The sequence below is a fragment of the Petaurus breviceps genome, unplaced genomic scaffold (genome assembly GCF_028583685.1).
Source record: "Petaurus breviceps papuanus isolate PSGF00001 unplaced genomic scaffold, PetGlider_PUasm1.0 446, whole genome shotgun sequence".
Lineage (NCBI taxonomy): Eukaryota > Metazoa > Chordata > Mammalia > Diprotodontia > Petauridae > Petaurus > Petaurus breviceps.
Window position 1 is genome coordinate 840977 of NW_027186338.1, and position 22346 is coordinate 863322.

At 41.1% G+C, this 22346-nt stretch overlaps 2 protein-coding genes across 3 annotated transcripts in view; both read left to right on the forward strand.

Moving 5' to 3' along the window:
- LOC138171501 (zinc finger protein 585A-like) overlaps positions 1–22346 on the forward strand; it is a 95154-nt gene that overhangs the window by 69273 nt on the left and 3535 nt on the right. The window contains 1 exon segment of the mRNA XM_069101023.1: positions 21291–22346. This exon segment is cut by the window's right edge and continues 275 nt beyond it. Coding sequence (XP_068957124.1) covers positions 21291–22346 — 1056 coding nt within the window.
- Positions 10698–22346, forward strand: part of LOC138171495 (zinc finger protein 554-like) — a 25620-nt gene continuing 13971 nt past the window's right edge. For both annotated transcript variants that reach the window (XM_069101018.1, XM_069101017.1), the window contains exons 1-3: positions 10698–10885; positions 11429–11500; positions 13540–13666. In XM_069101018.1, the coding sequence (XP_068957119.1) occupies positions 11468–11500; positions 13540–13666 (160 nt within the window). In that variant the 5' untranslated portion in view covers positions 10698–10885; positions 11429–11467. The remainder of the gene's footprint in view (positions 10886–11428; positions 11501–13539; positions 13667–22346) is intronic.

Genomic DNA, 22346 nt, shown 5'->3' on the forward strand with positions numbered 1-22346 from the left:
AACTGATGCCGAGTCAAGTGAGCAGCATCAGGAAAACATTATACACAGTAAGAACAATGTTTTGCAATGATCAATTTTGACAGACTTAGCTCTTCTCAGGAATACAATGATCTAAGACAATTCCAAAAGACTCATGATGGAAAATTCTGTGCACATCCAGAAAATGAACTATGAAGTCTGAATGCTGGTGGAAATACAGTATTTTTACTACTTTTTTTTTTGGTATTTCCTTTTTGTTCTGATTCTTTTTTTTTTTTTTCACAAAATGACTAATGTGGAAACATATTTAATATGATTGTACATGTATAACCTATATCAGATTGTCTATTGTCTTGGGGTGGAGGAAAGAAAAAAATATTGCAACTCAAAATCTTTTCAAGTTGAATGTTGAAAACTATCCTTACATGTAACTGAAAAAATAAAATACTATTAAGGGGGGGAAAAAGAGGCTGTTAGAAGATCTTGTTCAGGAGAATCTTCAAACCAGTTCACCCTCAGACTCTTCAGCTTAGCCAGATGATGTGTTACCTCTTTGGGAGGAGATGGTGGGGTGGGATGAAATATTTCATGGTAGAACCTTGACAGTGAGTCCAAGGTTGGAGACATTAACAGATCTAGAGACCTCTGTACAGTTATGCCACCTTCCTGAAATTCAGCTTCATAGAGACTTCTTTTTGTACTGAGAAATCCAGAGGACATTGCCCAGGGGAGCTTTCTCCTTTTCACTTCTTTAAAAACAAACATATAAACAACAACAGCAAAAACATCCCACCACCAGTACCAACAAAAAACATTGGTCTCTCACCCACAGCTGAAGTCCCTGAGCCCTGTTCTAAGTGATTCCTGAGCCTGCTTGACTCCCTGGTTTTTATCATTTTGAACAATAAGATCTAATTGGGAGGGGAGTTCTAACTCAAGACTCTGTAGAACCTTAGAAAAATTAATTTACCTATCTGAGCTCTTCACCTGTAAAACAACAGACATTTATTAGATGATTCCTAAAGATCTGTTATTGGAAGCAAGGACACTAATAGAGCTCAGGAGAGTTGAGTGGGCACCCTCTCCCACAATAGAAACATGAGCTGTTGTGAAGAAAGGAGGTGTTACAGGGCAGGCCTGGAGCAGGTTAAGTGTCCTCCCAGGTGGATTGATCTAGAACCCACTTAGGGGCTCTGTGGAGAATATTTAAAAAAAAAAAGCATTGGCAGCATAACTTCTGACGTTCCAGGGAAGCTCCTTTTTGATTGTTTTAAATTCTCTTAATGGTAATTGTACATGCCATTCCTTCTTTGGTCTGCATGTTGCCCTGCATGGAGTGTGACTTAACTCTACTTCAGTTTCTTTAAAAATATGTAAAAGGTGGATAACAGCACCTACCTTACAAGCTATTGTGAGGATCAAAGTGATGACTGCACCATTGTTGTTATTGTTTGTCTTTAGTTCTGGAAGAGGACCATGACATTAGGGAGATGATGCCATGACATGCAAGTGGATTTGGATTTCAATGAGGTAGGGCTAGGGAAAGTTAGCTTCTTCACTTTCTCCTCTAGAGCCATCTTGCAGTGCCTAAATAGAGATCAGTACTCCTGGAGATGGCATTGGTTGCAGTGGATCTGTAGCCTTTTTAAACTGTGGTCTTTCCCAGGTCTCAGTTTGACTGAGTGTAATAGTAATGGAATTTAAAGATCCCCCTGTATTGGCTTGGTTTTTGGTTTGATTGTGTTAAAACCCAGAGCTTGTGAATCCCATTTGTGGGATGGACTTGTTGACGTGAAAAGAGAGGGCTGAACTGGGAGGAGCTGGTGACGTAAATTTAGAGAGACACAAGGAAAGAAAAGACAGAAGAACATTTTAGAAGCAGCACCTTGGAGGCAGAGAGAGACTGAGAGGATTGCTGAGGGCCACTTTGAATTGCCCAGGACTTTTGAGAGCTGCCACCCAGAGCTGCCAAGGACTGAGGATACATGGCTGTTATGTTGGTACTTTGTCTGTTTTGATGTTGTTTTGCCAGATTTGTCCACTGGTGAAGGACACTCCTGTTGTTGCAGAGGCCTTGGAACCTTGCTGTTGGTTTAGAGCTCCTGAGACTGTTCTGCCAACAGAGAGTGAATTCTGTCCACTGGTGAAGGACAGTTCCATTGTTGCAGAGGTTCTGGAACCTTGCTGTTGATTCAGAAGCCCTGAAGAAGGATTTTCTTGTTGTATGTTTACAGAAATCCTGGAAGAGGGTTTTGCTAATGTTTTCAAGGGTCCTAGGACTGTTCTGAAGACAGAGAATGAATTAATGAAGACACTGGCAATGTATCTTGTGCCCTTGCTAAGCTTTGTCTCCCCAGGAACAAAGATTGCTGAGAAATTGCCTGGGGTCAAGATGAAGAAAAGACCTCTCTTTGGGTATTAAATGCTGTGCTTAAGCTTGTTGTAACTCTGGGGTAGATTCAATTGTGATCCAAGGGTGGGGAACTTTTGACTTTTTTGTGCTCTGTGATTAAACAAATGAATGTACTTTACTTATGATTGGAAACTAATCTCCATTTGAGAAGAGGGGCTTTGTGATGGACTAAATGAATGTACAGCCTAGGGGTGGAGTAGTATTTAGAAGAGGGACTTTGTGATTGATTAAATGAATGTAATATCCAGGGGTGGGGTAGTACTTGATTAAATTACACTTGGTAAATGCTGTATTTTGAATTATGCTATATGTTGATTCTCTCTGTTCTTAATTTGTCACTGGATAAAATGGAGAGCACCTATGATGGTATTTTGAACCTTGGGAAGTTGCCTTTGCTTGGCATTACACTGAGCAAAGCCCATTCGGTGATCTGGAATAGCAATTTCTCATGAGTAGGCTGAACCAATATAATAAGAATGACAATTCTGCCTAAACTAATTTATTGATTCAGTGCCATGCCAGTTAAACTGCCAAAAATTATTTGATAGATCTAGAAATAAAATGAGGAAAAACTTCATCTGGAAGGACAAAAGGTCAAGAATATGAAGGGAATTAATGAAAGAAAAAATACAAAAGAAGGTGGTCTAGCAACACCAGATCTCAAACTATATTATTGTAGCAGCAAGTACCCTAGAATACCCAGGATGGTTGCTAGCGCAGGTTTCTAGATCTGCTTTTCTAAAGGAAAGCAACTCAGAATGGGTTAACAATCTTACTTTAATCAATCAAATGTAAATCATTTCCAAGTTCAGGGGGAAAAGGTCAGCACCCTGAACTTCAGACAATACAAAGAAGTTACAAGCAGAAGTTACAAACAGACAGAGAAACAGATCAGCAGAAAGGCTTCCAGCTGTCTGACCATTACATCCATAACTAGTCAGTTACCAGAGAGTGAAGCATCAACATGTGGGTTTTCAAAGCCAGAGGGCTCAACGGCTGCCCAGAGCCTTGTCTGGTCAAATCACACAACTCTTCTCAAAGTGAGCCCCAAAGCAAAACCTTATATCAGAATATATATAGCCTTCTCCTGGCTCAGAGAAGGTCACAACTCTCTTGACCCACTGCATACTCACAAAGTTACAAGGCTTGGGCATTCCTGAAAAACAAGCCTCCCACCACAGGCTCCATGTGACCACATTCAGCCTATTAGGGGGCAGATTATATTTTTCAAATCAGGGAAGGTTCTCAGAGTCACTTAAGCCTAACAAAGGGCCAAGGGGCAGGGAAGATATTCAGATTCCCATTCCCACAATTATAAAGCAGTCATTATCAAAACTATCTGGTACAGGCTAATAATATCATGGACGATCAGTGGAATAGATTACATCTACAAGACACAGTAGTAAATGATCTAGTTTCGATAAATCCAAAGACCACAGGCTCTAGGATAAGAGCTCACTATTTGACAAAAACAGGAAAATAAAATGGCAGAAACTAGGTGTAGAACAACAAATTACAATGTACACCAAGAGTTCAAAATAGGTACATGAGTTAGACATAAAGGGTGATACTATGAGCACATTAGAAGAGCTATATTACCTGAATTAGGATTAGCAGCTTGAGGAATACATGTCTTGGTTGGAGTAATATTCTAATTATCAAGGGGAAATTATTATGACATTCCAAACTTTAGTGAAGAACCTATACAGTTTTGCAAAAATGACAGAATATTTCAAGTGATCATTATTCCTTGTGAAACAATACCCCTGCGAAAATTGGGCCTCCTTCTGAAATCAGAGGAACTGAAGGGTTTGGTTCAACTAACAGAATAAAACTTGGAGCTAAAGGATGGGTAGAGGAAGCCAGATGATGTCCCAAAGGCTGTAGAGATTATAACATATGGAAAAGCTAAAATTGTACCTGTTGATTATTCAGGAGAAGATGATTACCAAGTTATACCCTTAACTCATATATTCTGCTGTGAATGAGGGTAAGATGGTGGGTTCATGGACTCCAGAAGGATGGCTGACTATATAACTACCCTGCTTCTGGTTATTGTCTCCTTGTTTCTTTCTTTCCTTTTTTTAACAGAGATGTTTTTCTTTTTTTTATTTTTGGAGGGGGGAAGGCAAGGCAATTGGAATTGAGTGACTTGCCCAAGGTCATACAGCTAGTATCTGAGACCAGGTCTGCTGAGTCCAGTGTATTATTGCTGAGATGATGAATTTGACTTTCTGGTGTTGGTATTTGGCTTTCTGGTGTCTTAATGTTTTGCTTCTGTCTGTATATGAAGAGTCTGCTATATTTTGTGATTCAGAATAATGCCAGCATATTTATATTTGCCATAGGTGCTGTGAATATTGTGTTGGCACTACAGGGGGTCACAGGCTAGGGTCTGCCCCAGCACAACATGCTACCCAGAACAAATCATTGCATCCCCAAAATCAGGTAATCCCCAGGCTAGGGTATCTCCTAGCATAACACATCCTTACAGGGCAGCAGAAAGTACCAGACCATCCAACCCCTAGCTCACAGTAAGAAATATCTTCTTAATCAATACCAAGTGTCCAAGTAAAGTCCTCTTTTATCTTAACTCCAGGTTGATTTCCAAGTCCCATAGCTCTTTCTCTGTAGGCTGACCACTCCTGACTCTCCTGGATACACATGTAGGTAGCTCTCTGCTCCTGCTCCATGTCTCAGCTCATAGGGACTGCTCCACTCAAAGCTCTCCCTGCTGCTGCCCAACAGCAGGCCCCAGGGAATTCCTACCCACAGGTTCTGCCTCTGGGAAAACAAAGCTCAATAGGGCAACAACAATACTGACACACACCACTCACTAGCACCCTCATATAAATTCATCTCCAAAGTCCAGTGGCTCTGTAACACCTCAGTCCACTTCAACAGCTCTAAAGGAACTCAATCGAAGTTTCCTTCCCATGGGGACATTTCTACCCTACAGCTCTATTTACCATCAAAGTTCAGAGGTTCCTTCAGCAAGTCTCAGCTCTCAGAGGTCTCCTCTCCACTTTCTCTTCTTCTCAACACTGGCTCATCCCTCCAATGATGCCTTTCAATGTCTGCTTTCTCAGCATTTGATCTCTATGTATACAGTTCTACTCAGCATCTGACTGGCTTGAGCCCACATTTACCTGTCTGATAGACTAGAGCCCACATGTATGTATCTGACTGTTTGGAGCCCACTTACACATGGTTATGTTCAGACTCAGCACAGAGGCATGTAAGACTGAGGCTGGGAAACTGAATAAGACATACACACAGAAAAACAGCAAAAAATCCCACTTTGCTTGCCATTACAGAGACACACTTGAAACACAAAGATATAGAGAGTTCAAAGAAGGTACTGGGGCAGAATCTATTATGCTTGAGCTGAAGTGAAAAAAAAAAACCCAACAACAGAGGAAGTAAGCAGTTATGGTCTCAGACAAAGCAAAAATAAAAATAGATCCAATCAAAAGAAATAATGAGGGTAAATACATTTTGCCAAAAGGTACCATAATATCAATAGGAACTTATATGCACTATGTAGCATAATATTTAATCTTTTACTGGAAAAGTTAAATGGGTTTCAGGAGGAAATACACAGTAAAACTATGTGAGGGGGAAGTTCAATTGACTGTTTTTAAACCTAGATAAATCTAAACATAAGATAAACACGAGAAAAATTAAGAAAATATACAGAATTGTATAAATTTTATATATGAGAGACTTCTTGAGAATATTAAATGGGAATGTATTATACCTGTTTTTTAACTGTGTATAGCACCTTCCCCAAAGTTGAACATGTATTAGAAACTAAAAATCTCACAAATAAATAAAGAAAAGCAGAAATAGTAAATGCATCTTTTCCAAACTGCAACTTATATAAATTAATGCTAAAATATGAGTTGGTAAAAGAACAAATAATACAAAACAATCAGTTTCATTAATGTCAAAAATGAGAAACATATAGTTGAAGAAAGTGAGTTTCCCAGAGGACAAGTGACTTGTCGAAGACCATACAGTTATCATGAGAATCAAAGATCGGATTTGAACCCAGGTCCTCTGATTTCAGTGTCAGTGTTTCTTTTCTACTACTCTTCTCTCCCTTTTTAAAATTCTAAATCTATGTATTTTGTTTCAGCAAGTATTTTATTCTCTTAGAATTGAAGTAATCTATTTTGCCTTTTGTGACATTGTCTGAATTGTGTCCGGTTACAAATTCATGCCCTAAGCCTTTGACTTAGGGCTCTTATTTCTACCTCTATATCCTAAGGTGTTCAGAGATAGGAAAAAAATGCTCCATCTCCCCAAATGTTCATTTTGCCCTATGTGGTCACCATCCTCACATATCTTGCTCCCAGATCTTTAATGGATGTCCTTGCTGCTTATATATGTGAGTGGAGTTAGATTTTATCTTACATATATTTTCCCTTTTCTTCCCTCTTAAACATTAGCATCAGTGGGTCATGGACACTGAGAGAGAGGGGAGGAAGTGCTGCCATTGTCCACCATATATGTCTTCTCTCCATTTTTCCTGCATATGTTAGCAGAATAATCTTCCTAAAACATAACTAAGATAAATGAAATGTTGCAAAGAAGAATTATGACATGCCACTAGTATTGCTGGGGTGAGACATCAGCTCTATGTGTCTTCTCTGGGATCCAACAAAAGAAAGGAGCTTGAACAAAGACTTCATGTCCATAAACCTTGTAAAGACCAAGGCCCACAATGCTCCCCTAAAGCATAATTTCATGATCCACACGGTATTGAAGTGGGCTATTTCCACAAATCAGAATTTCAAAAAGAAAATTTGTCAGATCTGCTGTAATTAGAGCTAAATTTCCAAGATCAAAGAAACAACCCTCAAGCTAAAAGTCACTTGAAATACTTAGAGACTTGTAAACTCAGTATTTCTATCCCCAATCCACATCCTATGGAAGATGAAGCACATGCAAGCCTTTGCAGGACAGATCTTTGGTATCACACTCCCTGGGTGTCTTCATGGCTTTTCCCTGAACGTGACTCAGTCTGAATATGGCATAGCCCCCAAGACATAAAAGCCAAATCTGCACAGCTATGTGAAGGAAATGAAATATGTTTGATGTGGAGGACAGAAGATGGCGCCAAAGAGCTACCTAGATGAAAAACTTTGGTGGTTTCTATGTTTGAGTGACAGGGAAGCCAGCAAGGTAAGTTCTATCTTCTAAAAACTGACTAGGGGTAAGGAAGGGGGTATTAAGGTGCTTACCTAACTCGGTACTTTGTGTTCTTCTGACGTTACTCAGGCAATTTTTGTTCCAGGTTCATAGATTTAGAACTGGAAATGACCTGAGAGGTCATGAAGCCCCACCTTCTTATTTTTTTTTTTTGTTTTTGCTTTTTGGAGGGCAGTTGGGGTTAAATGACTTAACCAAGGTCACACGGCTTTTGTGTTTGTGTGTGTCTGTGTGTGTTAAGTGTCTGAGGCCGGATCCGAACCCATATCCTCCTGACGCCAGGGCTGGTGCTCTATTCACTGTGCCACGTAGCCACCCCCACCCTCTCATTTTACAGGTGAGAATGAGAGGCTCATGAAGTATGAGTTCTTTCACAAACTCATACTGGTAATGCTCAATGTAGAGTTCAAACTCAGCCTTACAACCCGAGTGTCCCCTCACTCCCGACTCCTGGTTCTTCAACCAGCAGTCAAGTCTTTGCATTTCTCCTTTGGTTACTTCTTCCTTATGTTGGTCTCTACTCTCTTCCTGCTACCCTGGTCCACACCCTCATCACCTCACACTCAGATTATTGTAAATGATTTCTGACTGATCTCCCTGCCACAAGTTTGGCCTTCACCCCGTCTGTCTCCCTCTCAGCTACTCAACTGATTATCTTCTATCTAATGTCTGGGCATGTCAGTTCCCTAGTCAATAAAGTTTTCCTATTGCAGAATCCAATACAAAATCCTGCCTCCTACCTTTCTATTCTTTCTGCATCAACACACCAAGAATCTATCTCCTGACTCCAGGCATTTCTACTAGTTGTGCCCCATTCCTGGAACTCTCTCCTTCCTACTCCTCATTTCCTGGCTTCCCAGGCTTCTTTCAGGTTCCATTCAGCAGAAGTTCTTCCCCATCTCCCTTAATCCTAGAACTGCCCTGCAGATTCTGCAGATTGTCCTGCCAATCTATATAGTTTCTACAGAGCTGGGTGCCTGTTGTTTCCTGTCACCGATGGAGCTCCTTGTGAGCAGAGGTTGGTTTTCCCTTTCTTTATGTTTCCATCACTCAGAACAGTGCCTGGCACACAGAAGGTGTTTCAATAATGTTTGGTGACTCTCCCTGAATGACAGTGAATGAATAAGAACCTGCATGGAAGGAACAATTGTTGTTCTTCAGTCATTTCTGTCCTGTCTGACTCTCCATAACACCATTTGTTTTCTTCAGCTCACTTTACAGATGAGGAAACTGAAGCCAACTGGGTAAAGCGACTTGCCCAGGGTCACACAGCTAGTATGTATGTATAGAAGGGTGTATATGTGTATAAATGCTTTTGTGAGCGTGTCTATATGTGTGTACATGTATAAATAGACAGAGGGAACAGTATCAGTTGGATAGGAAGGGACGATATGTAAAAAATCAAATTAAGAGGTGAGAGAGGAATATAATGGGAGAATGAGAAAGGGAGAGGTAGAATAGTGTAAATTATCTCATATAAAAGAGACAAAAGAAAACTGTCACAATGGAGGGGAAGAGCAGGATGGTGAAAGGGAATGGGTCAAAGTTACTCCTGTTCAATTTGGCTTAAGGAAGGAAGAACAAAAATACTAAGTTGGATATCTTGCCCTGTAAGACAATAAGGGGAAAAGGGATAAGTCAGGGGATTATTGAGGACCACAGGCAAGTGGGACTTGGACCCTGATGGCTGAACAAGCCCTCTCAGGTGTTCAGGCCCGCTGATGGCCTGGATGGGTTCACCATCCCCCAGCAAACATACAAGTGCCAGGATTAGGTCCTCAAGATAAGCCTGGCATTTACACCCTCAGCCTGGGTCTAAGAAGTAGGGGAAGGCAATTAAGAAGCATCCCATAAAAGCCTGGATGGAGAATAATAAAGTAGGCTCTTCACTTTCACCATTAGTAGAGTCCTGTCTCTTTTTATACACTAGCAGCCTCTGAGTCAGTGATTCTTTCTCAGCCCTTTCTGGGGATGACAGGGTTCCCACTCTTTCTCAGCCTTGCTGCGGGACAGCAGGTCTCCCCAAAATTGGCTACCCACAGGGGATGATAGAAGAACAAAATGATCACTTTTTGCAGATAATGGCATGGTATACTTTAAGATGATGGTCAGAGAGCTAAAAGTTAATTGATATAATTATTAATTTTAGCAATAGCAATATATGAGCATTTCTATATCACACCAACTCCAGCACGAAGTCCTGTTATGAATCAAATTTATCACATTGTTGCTGTAACTCCTGCTCGATTTGAGTTGAAATCCAGGCTTAGGGACTTGCTAGCTGTGTGACCCTGGGCAAGTCACTACACCCTGGTTTCCACATCTATAGAAGGGGCTATAACAGCACCTGTTTCCCAGTGTCAGTTGCAGGACCAGATGAGAGCACTTAACAGCCTGAAACACAGGAAGCTCCGGGTAAATGTTGGCTCTGCGTTTTATTTAGTCCACCTACCAAACACTTGGCATTTTTCGAGGGCAGTGAAAGCTCTCACTCTCTCCTGTTTTCCCTTGGGTCCATCTCCTAGACAGAGGAAGCAGACACAAAGAGGGCACGACCTGGCTCAGCCTTCTCCCCTCCTCCTCCCCAAGGGCCCCACACAGGCCTGACCCTTCTCATGTCCTCGGCTTTTCCCCAACAAGACGGCCCAGGCCACAGCCCCTTGTTTCCAGGGTCCCCGCAGGTGGCTAGCGCCCCTCGTCTTCTCCGGCTGCCCCGGGTCCCCTGAGGTCCTGCTCCACCAGCCTGGAAGCCCTCGGGGCCTGAGAGGGAGCTCCAGGCCTCCAGGTCCCAGGGTCTGGTTTCCTTCCTCTGAGTCCATGCTTCCCTTCTTGACCACGTCCCTTCCGCCGGGAAGATGGCGGCGCACACGAAACGTTTCTTTAAGGTTGCGTCCCCTTCAGACTGACTGTTGGAATGGGCCACAAAGACAACGAACGAGACAAGCAGAGGAACGGAAGGGTCCGGCTCCCAAGTAGGCAGGGCTGGGACGGGCAGGGTAGGCAGGGAGGCGGGACAGCAGTCCCAACCAGGGGAGGGGCCAAGACGTAGGCATGCGCAGAAGGTGCTCAGGCTCTGGACTACGATTCCCAGAAGGACTTGCGCACCTCGGTGGCATTTTCTAAGCGGAAAGAGGAGGGAGTATGTGACTAGTGTTCTCTTAGTACACTTCCGCCTCGTTTCCTCCGTGCTTCTTCCTTGCTTGATGGTGGCACCTTCCGGTGTAACTGAGTCCGTATAACGGGCTGAACTGGCACCGAGGGCGGGTCCGGGCCCAGGTAGGTGCGGGCTTTGGGGGTGCGGCCCAGTCGCGCCCCCGGAGACTGGTTGCAGAGCTCACCTCCAAGGGGAGGGGCGTCCACCCATGGTGAAGGAAGCACCAGAGGGCTTCTAGGGTCTGGGGGCTTTCCGGGGGTGGGAGGGGCTGGAGGAGGAGCAGGCGGAGCAGCGTTTGGGGGCGGATTCTATCCTCTTTCAGTTCAGGCCGCATCCCGTGACCCGGGACCTGCCCCTCCTTTCCCCTGTGCCTAGGGACCAAGGACTCCCGGTGTGGACCGGCCTTCCCTGTGGTGTCATGTTCTCTTCCCGGCATCCTCCGGGGCACCCCCTCCTCCCGGAAGTTTTCCCTGATGCTGTGGAGAGCCCTTTACCCACCCCCGACCCCCATTTCCACTGCTCTAAGGAGAGATTGGGCCTCCCCAGGAAAGAAATGAGTTTTCTTCTGCCCCCACCCCACCAAGGTAGAAGTGGGGCTTCCCTGTCTCTGAGTGGAGCAGAACCCAGGGTGGCCCTCCTTCTCATGGTCCTCCTTTCCTCCCCAGCTCTGCCTTTTTTTGGCTTCAGACCTTGAGGAGGAGGGAATGGCTCCTGTGCTGCCAGCCCGGCCCTGGGAGGTGAGTGCCCTGCGCTGCTTTTCCTGAAACACCCTACGTTTCTTTCTCCTGTGCCACAGCCCTGTTAATTAATTTTCAATTAATTTTTAATCTATGCTTCAAAGGCCATATATTGAATGATATTGTCAGTGTATTATGTTTGGTAAAGCATGCATTTATTACTTCTGCTTCACAGTATTTATGCGATTTTTATGCCTTAACACATGAATTTTTTTGAAAGTGCCATATACAGTGGAAAGAAAGGTATCTTCCTCTTCCCATTTAGTTTTTTTGAGCAATATATCAGCTAATTTTACTAAAAATCTACTCATCTCCTTAACTTCTTTCTTACTTATTTTATGCTTAGATTTTTTTAGTTCTGAGAAAGGAAAATTGAGGTCCATTACTGATATAGTTTTGGTGTCTCTTTCTTGCTGTACCTCAATTAGCTTTTTAAATAAGTTTTATTCATTTATTTATATATTTAGTTTTATAACATTTTTATTTTTAAATTTTCACCCCCTCTTTCCCCTCCTCTCCAAGATGGTATACAATCTGACATATGCTAAACAGGTGCAGTCACATTAAACATATTTCCAGGTGAGTTATGTTGTAAAGAAGAAGTATAACCAGAGGGGGAATAACCTTGAGAAAGAACAAAAAAAGAAACAGAGAAAATAGCATGCTTTGATCTGCATTCAGAGTCCATAGTTCTTTCTCTGGATATGAATAGCATTTTCCATCGTGAGTCTTTTGGAATCATTCAACTTTTGCTTTACAACTTTGCATGCTATGCCATTACCAAATGGCACAGCATGAGTATTTTGATATGAGATCAAGATATGAAATTGTCATATCTTGAGTATTTTTAGGACTTCATTGTCTATGGTGCCTTTTTGGCAAGATGTAGTTTCCTGGACTATTGACATTATATTGAGATAACTCTTTTAATTAGATCTGTTTTTGTTTTTGCATTGTCTTAGATCATGTTTGCTGCCCTTCTTTTTCTATTTCAGCTGAAGCATCATAACTTCTGCGCCAGCTCCTTCTTTTGTATATGTAACAAAATTATCATGTAAATTTCTTTTTCTCCTACCACCCCACCCTGTAGATGACTACCATTAGATACAAGTGTATATGTGTGTGTGTAAAATCATTCTATTCGTACTTCTGTCTAGCAATTCTTTCTGGGAGATGAATTCTTAAGTGCCTGCTATATATCAGACTATACTGGGATGCAAATGAATAAATGAAATAATCCCTTGTGGTAAGTGAAAGATGAAATGACTGAGGAAACAAAAGTTCAGTCTTTTGGGCACGGCACTTGCACAACAAACTGGAACCAGGCCCCTTCCTCCACTTAGGGCTGGACCCTGTATATAGGGGAAGATGTACTTTTATACATTAAAAACAAAGAAGACCAATCAATTAAAAGCAAATTACATAGTATTATATAATCTGATTTCCAGTTGGAAGAAAGATTAAAGACTTTCTGTGTTGGGAGGGGGAAAGGCAACAGGTTCAATTCCTGAACTCAGAAAATGAGGTGTCCCAGTACCCCCAGGAACATGGAAACAATAACTAATTGTGCAGTATGGGGCCAGTTTTCAGATAAGACATATGGGTTGCCTGAGATGTACAATTGTGAGGAAACTTATTACACATCACTCTTTTTGGATCTGACTGGGGTTCTGGTTAGCATAACCTAGGTCCTAAGTTCAAGGTCTCTACAAAGAGCAGGTAGGGGGGTCTCATTTCCCAGCTACACAGGGCTAGATTCAAACAGTGCAATAAGATTTTCTCTCAAGTCCTACAACTGAATAAGTTTTTCTCACAAGACAGAGGTTGAACTAGACCCATAATTGTACAGAAAAAGAACAGAACGACCCCCTGAATTGCATCACAAAATGGAGTCATTGTGTTTGACTCAATCACTTCAATTCCCTGTGCCACTTGCTGTCGTAATGCCCTCGATTTCCTCACCTTACTGTAAGCATTTTACATTTAGTCTTCATAACAGAGTTATAACTGGTTAAGCAGAAATGTTTGTGGTATTTCAGGAATTGGTGACATTCAAGGATGTGACTGTGGAATTCACCCAGGAGGAGTGGGTACTATTGAACCCATCTCAGAAAAAGTTATACTGGGATGTGATGCTGGAGAACTATAGGAACTTGGTGTCTTTGGGTAAGAACAGCTACTCCCTTTGGAGTCTTAATGTATACTGTGGCAACTTTTTTTGTTTTTTAAAATTTAGAATTAACATTTATTGACTTAACATAATTCTGTATATAATAATATTAGCATATTTATCTTTTATGTTGATTGCAAATATTTTAATACCTTAAAATTATTGGCTTATTTCTCATTTAATGAATAACCTACAATCAGCAGCCACTTTCTTGACCTTTTTTAAGTTAAATTTTATATTTTTGATTACATCTTTCATTTCCACAAGATTTTGGATTACAAATTTTCTCCCTGTCTTTCCCCTATACACCACCTGAAAACAGCTATCTCACTGTATATCCCCTCCCCCAATCTGTTCACTCCTCTATCCTCCTTCATCCCTCCTCCTACTTTCCAGGAGGGCAAGATGAATCTCCATACCCCAGTGCCTGTATACCTTCTTTCCCAGTAGCATGTAAAAAAATAATAATATATTTTAAAAAATATTTGATTTTGGGGCGGCCAGGTGGCTCAGCAGGTAAGAGCACCGGCTCCAGTGTCAGATGACCTGGGGATCGAATCTGGGCTCAGATACAAAGCACCACACCCAGAAATAACTGGCCGTGTAACCTTGAGCAAGTTACTTAACCCCGATTGCTTTAAAAAAAAATTTGATTTTAAAACTGAATTCCAGATGCCTTCCCTTCCTCTCTTGTTACCCACCCTTTCTGGGAAGATAAGCATTTCAATATAGGTTGTATGTGTGGAGCTACACAAAGCATTTCCATAGTGGATATATTGTGAAAGACTGACTATATTTCCCTCCATCCTATCCTGCCCCCCACTTGTTCAGTTCTCCACGTTGACCCTGTCCCTTTTCAAAAGGGTGTGCTTCTAACTACCCTCCCCTAAACCTACCCTCACCTTCATCATTCCTTGTCTTATCCCCTTCCCCATACTCTCCTGTAGGGGGAGATACCCTATTTAGTGTCTATGTCATTTCCTCTCTAAGCCAAATTCAAACAGAGTAAGGTTGACCCATTCCCTTTTGCCTTCCTGTTCCCCGCCATTGTAACAGTTTTCCCTTGCCTCTTCTATATGAGATAATTTATCCCATTGTGTCTCTCCCCATCTCCTCTCATTATATTCTTCTCTCACCTCTCAATTTTACCTTTTAGGTATTATCCATTCCTATTCAATCGATCCTGTACCCTCTGTATACCTGTACACATATATACACACACTCACATATGTATTCATATGCCCACATACCCTCCTATATAGACATATATATGTATGTATACATATATACATACATTTATATTCCCTTCACCTATCCTCATATGGAGAAAGGTTTCATAAGTTACAAATATAGTTTTTCCATGTAGGAAAGTAAATAGTTCAACTTTGATAACTTCCTTATGATTTGTTTTCCCCGTTTACCTTCTCATACTTGCTTCTTGTATCAGAATGTCACATTTTCTCTTTATGGTTTTTTCATCAAGAATCCTTGAAAGTCCTCTATTTCATTGAATGACCATACATTCCCCTGAAGCATACTCAGTTTTGCTGGGTAGGCGATTCTTTGTTTTAATTCCAGCTCCTTTGACTTCCAGAATATCATATTACAAGCCTGTGAATCCTCAGTGCAGAAGCTGCCAGATCCTGTGTTATCCTGATTATGCTCCCACAATATTCAAATTATTTCTTCTTGGCTCCTTGAAATATTTTCTCCTTGATCTGTGATCTCCAGAACCTGGCTATAATGTTTGTAGGAGATTTAGTGTCAGGATCTTTTTTTTTTTTTTATCAATTGCTTTATTAACTTCTAGTTTACATAATACATTTCTGCGGGATTTTGAGTTATAAATTTTCTCCCTACCTACCACCCTAAAATAGCGATCCCTTTGGATATCCCCTCCTCCAATCCACTCTCTCATATCTTCTCCCATTCCCCCTCCAACTTTCCAGTAGGGTACACTGGATCTCTACGCCTCAGTGCTTGTATATCTTATTTCCTAGTTACATGTAAAATAATATTAATAATAGTGTATATATATATATATATATATATTTTTTTTTTAACATTTGATTTAAAACTTTGAATTCCAGATTCATTTCCTTCCTCCCTTGTCACCCACCCTTACTGGGAAGATAAGCAATTCAATATAGGTTGTACATGTGTAGCTAAAGCAAAACATTTCCATAGTGGATATATTTTAAATGACTGACTATACTTCCCTCCATTCTATCCCACCTCCCACTTGCTCTATTCTCTACTTTGATCCTGGCCCTTTTCAAAAGTGGGTGTTTCCAAATTTCCTCCCTCCCAGCCTGCCCTCCCTTCCACCATCTCCCCTCTCATCCCCTTCCCCCCGTTTCCTGTAGGGTGAGTGTGTATACTCATAGTGTGTATGTCATTCCCTCCCTAAGCCAAGTTCAATGAGAATAAGGTTTACCAATTCCCTTTTGCCTTCCTGTTCTTCCCTTCCATGGTGACCATTTTTCCTTGCCTCTTTTTTTTTTTAATAAAGCAATTGTGGTTAAGTAACTTGCCCAAGGTTACACAGCCATTTGTGTGTGTGGGTGTGGGTGTGGGTGTGGGTGTTAAATATCTGAGGCCGGAACGGATCCTGGGTCCTCCCGACTTCGGGGCTGGCGCTCTTACTCACTGCGCCACCTAGCCGCCCCTCTCATGCTTCTCTTGCTTCTTGTATCTGAATGTCAAATTTTCTATTCAAGTCTGTTTTTTTTTTTTTCAAAAAGAATGCTTGAAAGTCCTCTATTCCACGGAATGACCATATTTTCCCCTGAAACATGATACTCAGTTTTGCTGGGTAGGTGGTTCTTGGTTTTAATCCCAGCTCCTTCAACTTCCAGAATATCATATTCCAAGCCCTTTGATCCCTCAGTGTAGAAGCTGCCAGATCCTGTGTTATCCTGATAGTGTTTCCACAATATTCAAATTGTTTCTTCCTGGGTACTTGTAATATTTTCTCCTTCATCTGGGAATTCTAGAACTTGGCTATAATATTCCTAGTTTTCTTTTGGGGATCTTTTTAAGGAAGTGATCAGTGAATTCTTGCAACCTTGATGTTGCCCTCTGGTAATAAAACATCAGCGCAATTTTCCTTGAGAATTCCTTGAAGGATGATTTCTGGGTTCTTTTATTGATAATGGTTTTAAGATAGTCCAATAATTTTTAAAGTATCTCTCCTGGATCTATTTTCCAGGTGAGTGGTTTTCCCAATGAGATATTTCACATTGCCTTCTATTTTTTCATTTATTTGGTTCTGTTTAATAGTATCTTGATCTCTCATAAAGTAATTAGCTCCCATTTGCTCCAATCTAATTCTGAAGGAATGATTCTCTTCCATGAGCTTTTGAGATTCTTTTTCATCTGGCAAATTGGGATTTTTAAGGCATTCTTCTCTTCATTCCGTTTTTGGGCCTCTTTTGCCATTTGAGTTAGTCTATTTTTTTAAGGTGTGATTTTCCTCACTCAGGCTGTTGACTCTCATTTCATAATTTTCTTGCATTTTTCTCATTTCTCTTCCCAATTGTTCCTCCACTTCTCTTATTTGGTTTTCAAAATCCTTCCTAAGCTCCTTTATGGCCTTTAACCAGTTCATATTTTTCTTGGAAGCTTTTGGTACAGAAATTCTAACTTTGCTTTCTTCCTCCTGTTCCATGCTTTGATCCTTTTTGTCTCCAAAATAGGAATCTAAAGTTAGACCGCTGCTTTCTTTGCTTCCTTTGCTTGTTCATGTTGCCACTCAATTACTTGACTTTTGAGCCTTTTGCCACAGTAGAACTCTGCTTCCAGATAGGAGATCTTTGTCCCAAATCTCTGGGAGTTTTGCATCTGCTGGAGCTATTAGTTGGGTGCCCTCTCTGAAACCTCCACAGGCTCTGGCACCTGGTCACACACACTAGGACCTTCACCCCAGACAGTGATCCAGATCCAAGCAGGATAAAGCAAGAGCAAATATCTGTCAGAATGGTTTCTTGGTCCCTCTAAGATCTTCAGACCAGGTGCTCTGAAGCAGCCACATGGCAGCAGCAGCATAATTGTAAAAAATTATCATTTTAAAGTATTTTTGCAAACCAGAAGGCTTTTATTGCTATGTCCAAATTGTTTTCATTTTTTCTACTTTGATTAGCAGAGTTTGAGTAATGTTTCAAGTAATTCTTTTTTTTTCCGTTTTTCAAATGTTTATTAACTTCTAATTTACATCATTCATTTCTGTCATATTTTGAGTTACAAATTTTCTCCCTTTTTTTCCTCCTACCCACAGCTGCAAAATAGCAGTCCCACAGGATATCCCCTCCTCACATCTGTTCTCTCCCATATATTCTCCCATACCCCTTTCGACTTGTAAAATATTATTAATAATACTCTGTGTGTGTGTGTGTGTGTGTGTGTATAAACACTTGATTTTAAAACTTTGAATTAAAGATTCATTCCCTTCCTCTCTTGTCACTCCCCCTTACTGGGAAGATAAGCAGTTCAGTACAGGTTGTACATGTGTAGCTAATGCAAAACAATAATGTAGTAGATATATTGTAAAAGACTGGCTATATTTCCCTTCCTCCTATCCCACCTCCCACTTGTTCTATTCTCTACTTTGCTGCTGTCCCTTTTCAAAAGTGGATGCTTCCAATTTCCCTCCCCCATGCTTCCAATTTCCCTCCCCCCCAGCCTGCCCTCCCTTCCATCATCCCCCCTCACATCTCCTTCCTCCCTACTCACCTGTAGGGTGAGATACCCTATTTAGTATGTATTTCATTCCCTCCCCAAACGAAATTCAATAAGGTTGACCCATTCTCTTACGCCTTCCTATTTTTCCCCCTCCATTTTAGCCCTTTTTCCTTGCCTCTTCTTTATGAGATAGTTTACCCCATTGTCTCTCCCTCTCTCCTCTCATTATATTCCACTCTCACCTCTTAATTTCACCTTTTAAGTATCGTCCCTTCCTGTTAAATTGGTCCTGTGCCCTCTATCTCTATGTACCTGTAAACATATATACACACATTCACATATGTATTCGTATGCCCATATAGACATATATATTTCTATTCCACTCAACTATTTTCATTCTGAGAAAAGTTTCATCAGTTACTATTATCATTTTTTCATGTAGCAATGTTAGTAGTTCAAGTTTGATAAGTTCCTTATGATTTGTTTTCCCCATTTACCTTCTCTTGTTTCTTGTATCTGAATGTCAGATTTTCTATTCAACTCTGGTTTTTTCATCAAGATTGCTTGAAAGTCCTCTATTCCACTGAATGACCATATTTTCCCCTGAAAGATGATACTCAGTTTTGCTGGGTAGGTGATTCTTGGTATTAATCCCAGCTCCTTTGTCCTCCCTAATATCATATTCCAAGCCCTTTGGTCCCTCAGTACAGAAGCTGCCAGATCCTTTGTTATCCTGATTGTTTCCACAATATTCAAATTGTTTCTTCCTGGCTGCTTGTAATATTCTCTCCTTAATCTGGGAATTCCGGAACCTGGCTGTAATATTCCTAGGAGTTTTCCTTTTGGGAACTTTTTCAGGAGGTGATGGGTGGATTCTTTCAACCTCTATTTTTCCCTCTGGTTCTAAAACATTAGGTCAGTTTTCTTTGAGAACTTCCTGGAGCATGATTTCTAGGTTCTTACTTTGATCATTGCTTTCAGGTAGTCCAATACTTTTTAAATTGTCTCTCCTGGATCTATTTTCCAGGTCAGTGGTTTTTCCAATGAGATATTTCACATTGCCTTCTATTCTTTCATTTGTTTGGATTTGTTTAACAGCATCTTCATTTCTCATAAAGTCATTAGCTTCCATTTGCGCCAGTCTAATTCTGAAGCAATGATTCTCCTCAGTGAGCTTTTGAGATTCTTTTTCCATCTGGCAGATTCGACTTTTTAAGGCATTCTTCTCCTCATTGCCTTTTTAAGCCTCCTTTGCCGTTTGAGTCAGTCAGTTTTTTAAAGTGTCATTTTCCCCAGTCAGGCTGTTGACTCTCATTTCATAATTTTCTTGCATTGTTCTCATTTCTCTTCCCAATTTTTCCTCCACTTCTCTTATCTGCTTCTTAAGGTCCTCTGTGGCCTGTAACCAGCTTGTATTTTCCTTTAAAGCTTTTGGTGCAGGAGTTCTGACTTCACTGTCTTTCTCCTGTTCCATGCTTTGCTCCTTTTTGTCCCCAAAATAGGAGTGTAATGTTGGAATCTTTTTTTCTGTCTGCTTTGCCTGGTCATGTCGCCCCTCAGTCACTTGACCCCTGGGCTTTTTCCCACAGTAGGACTCTGCCTCCAGACGGGGGAGCTTTCATCCCAAACGCTGGGATTTTCTCAGTTGCCGGAGGTATTGGATGAGTGCCCTCTCTGAGGTCTCCACACACTCTGGCAAGCTGGACACATACCCCAGGACCTCCACCCCATACTGCAATCCAGATCCAAGCAGGTTAAAGCAAGAGCGATTACCCCTCAGACTGGTCGTTTGGTCCCCCTGCGCTCTGTAGGCCAGGAGCTGAAGCTGCCACTTGGCACTGGTTGGCTGTGCCAGTGTCTCAGCAGCTTCTCACACCAGAGGCAAAAGCCTCGCACTCCCAATTATATGTTGATAATTTTCGAAATGGCCACAGCTTTTGCTGATCTGTAGTCCCTCCAGCTGGCAGCTGGTCAGGCCCACCCTGTGTCTAAAACCTCTGGCTCATGCAGGCCTGGGCTTGGCACCCAGAGTGCGGCGCTTGCTGATTTCTGCCAGCCTGTCGGGCTGTCCTCAACATGTTAGCTTCTCTGTGCCATTTTGTGGGTTCTGCAGCTCCAAAGTTTGTTCAGAGTCCTCTTTTTACATTGATTGGGAAAGGTGGTAGCTGGAGCTGTTCGGAGGTCATGCTTCTACTCCGCCATCTTGACTCCGCCCCTCAGGTAATTCTTAATAATTTCTCTTGTCAAAAACACCTGTATGTCTTAGTCTTACAAATTTCTATTAATTTTTTACTGAGTAGGTATTATGTTGGATATTTAGAGGAAGTTTATAGCAGCTGTTACCACATTTGCCCCATCATACTACTTTATTCTGTTTACTGCATGTATCTCTTTCTCTTCCTTACTCTAAACCCAAATGTCTTATATATTTTTGTTGTTGTTCAGTCTTTTCCCTTCCTATTTTCATCATAGAGGGTAAGGCTACATTTGCAAGTTCTCAAAGTCATCTTTTTTTTTCTGAATAGTCTTATTATGTTCAAATGTCAATGGAGAATGAGCGTTCATTCATCCTTCCTGGTAATTTCATCTTATGTCAATTCAATTAAATATGTTACCTTTAATTTATCATACTTTCACATAAAACAAATTCATCCTTAGTAAAAGACTAGTGAGTATAGCCTTCTCAAGTGGGAAGGTAAGAGAATAGCTCTAAAACCTTTGAACAACTAAGAACTTTGGGAAAGAGTCAAAAAGGCAGGTTTGCCCAGCTCTTTATTTTTCCTTTCAGAGAGCAGAGAATTTTCTGGAGATAAAAACCTCGATTGTAATGGACATGGGAAGGCCTTCAAGAGCAAGAAGCATCTTTCTGTCTTTAAGAGAATTCATACTGGAGAGAAACCTTATGAATGTAGTGAATATGGAAAGGCTTTCAGCATTAAGAGACAGCTTACAATACATCAGACCATTCAAGCTGGAGAGAAACCTTATAAATGTAGCGAATGTGGAAAGGCCTTCAATAGTAAGGATTTTCTTATAATGCATCAGAGAATTCATACTGGAGAGAAACCTTATAAGTATAATGAATATAAGAAGGCCTTAAGAAGTAATAAAGACCTTAGAAAGCATCAGAGAATTCATACCGGAGAGAAACCTTACCAATGTAATGAATGTGGCAAGGGCTTTAGGAGTAAGAAACAACTTACACCACATAAGAAAATTCATAATGGAAAGAAACCTTATGAATGCAGTGAATGTCAGAAGGCCTTCAAGACTAAGAGAGAGCTTACTAGGCATCACACCATTCATACTGGAGAGAAACATTGTGAATGTAGTGAATGTGGGAAGGCCTTCAGTAGTAAGGATTATCTTATAGTGCATCAGAGAATTCATACTGGAGAGAAACCTTACCAATGTAATGAATGTGACAAGGCCTTAAGGAGTAAGAAAGACCTTAGAGAGCATCAGAGAATTCATAGTGGAGAGAAACCTTATGAATGTAGTGAATGTGGGAAGGCCTTCAGTAGTAAGAATTATCTTATGGTGCATCAGAGAATTCATGCTGGAGAGCAACCTTACAAATGTAATGAATGTGGCAAGTCCTTCAGTAGTAAGAATTATATTATAGTGCATCAGAGAATTCATACTGGAGAGAAACCCTACAAATGTAATGAATGTGACAGGGCCTTAAGGAGTAAGAAAGACCTTAGAGACCATCAGAGAATTCATACTGGAGAGAAACATTATGAATGTAGTGAATGTGGAAAGGCTGTCTGTAGTAAGTATTATCTTATAGTGCATCAGAGAATTCATACTGGAGAGAAACCTTACCAATGTAATGAATGTGGTAAGGCCTTTAGGAGCAAGCAAGAACTTATACCACATAAGAAAATTCATACTGGAAAGAACCCTTATGAATGTAGTGAATGTGGGAAGGCCTTCAGTAGTAAGCATTATTTTATAGTGCATCAGAGAATTCATACTGGAGAGAAACCTTAC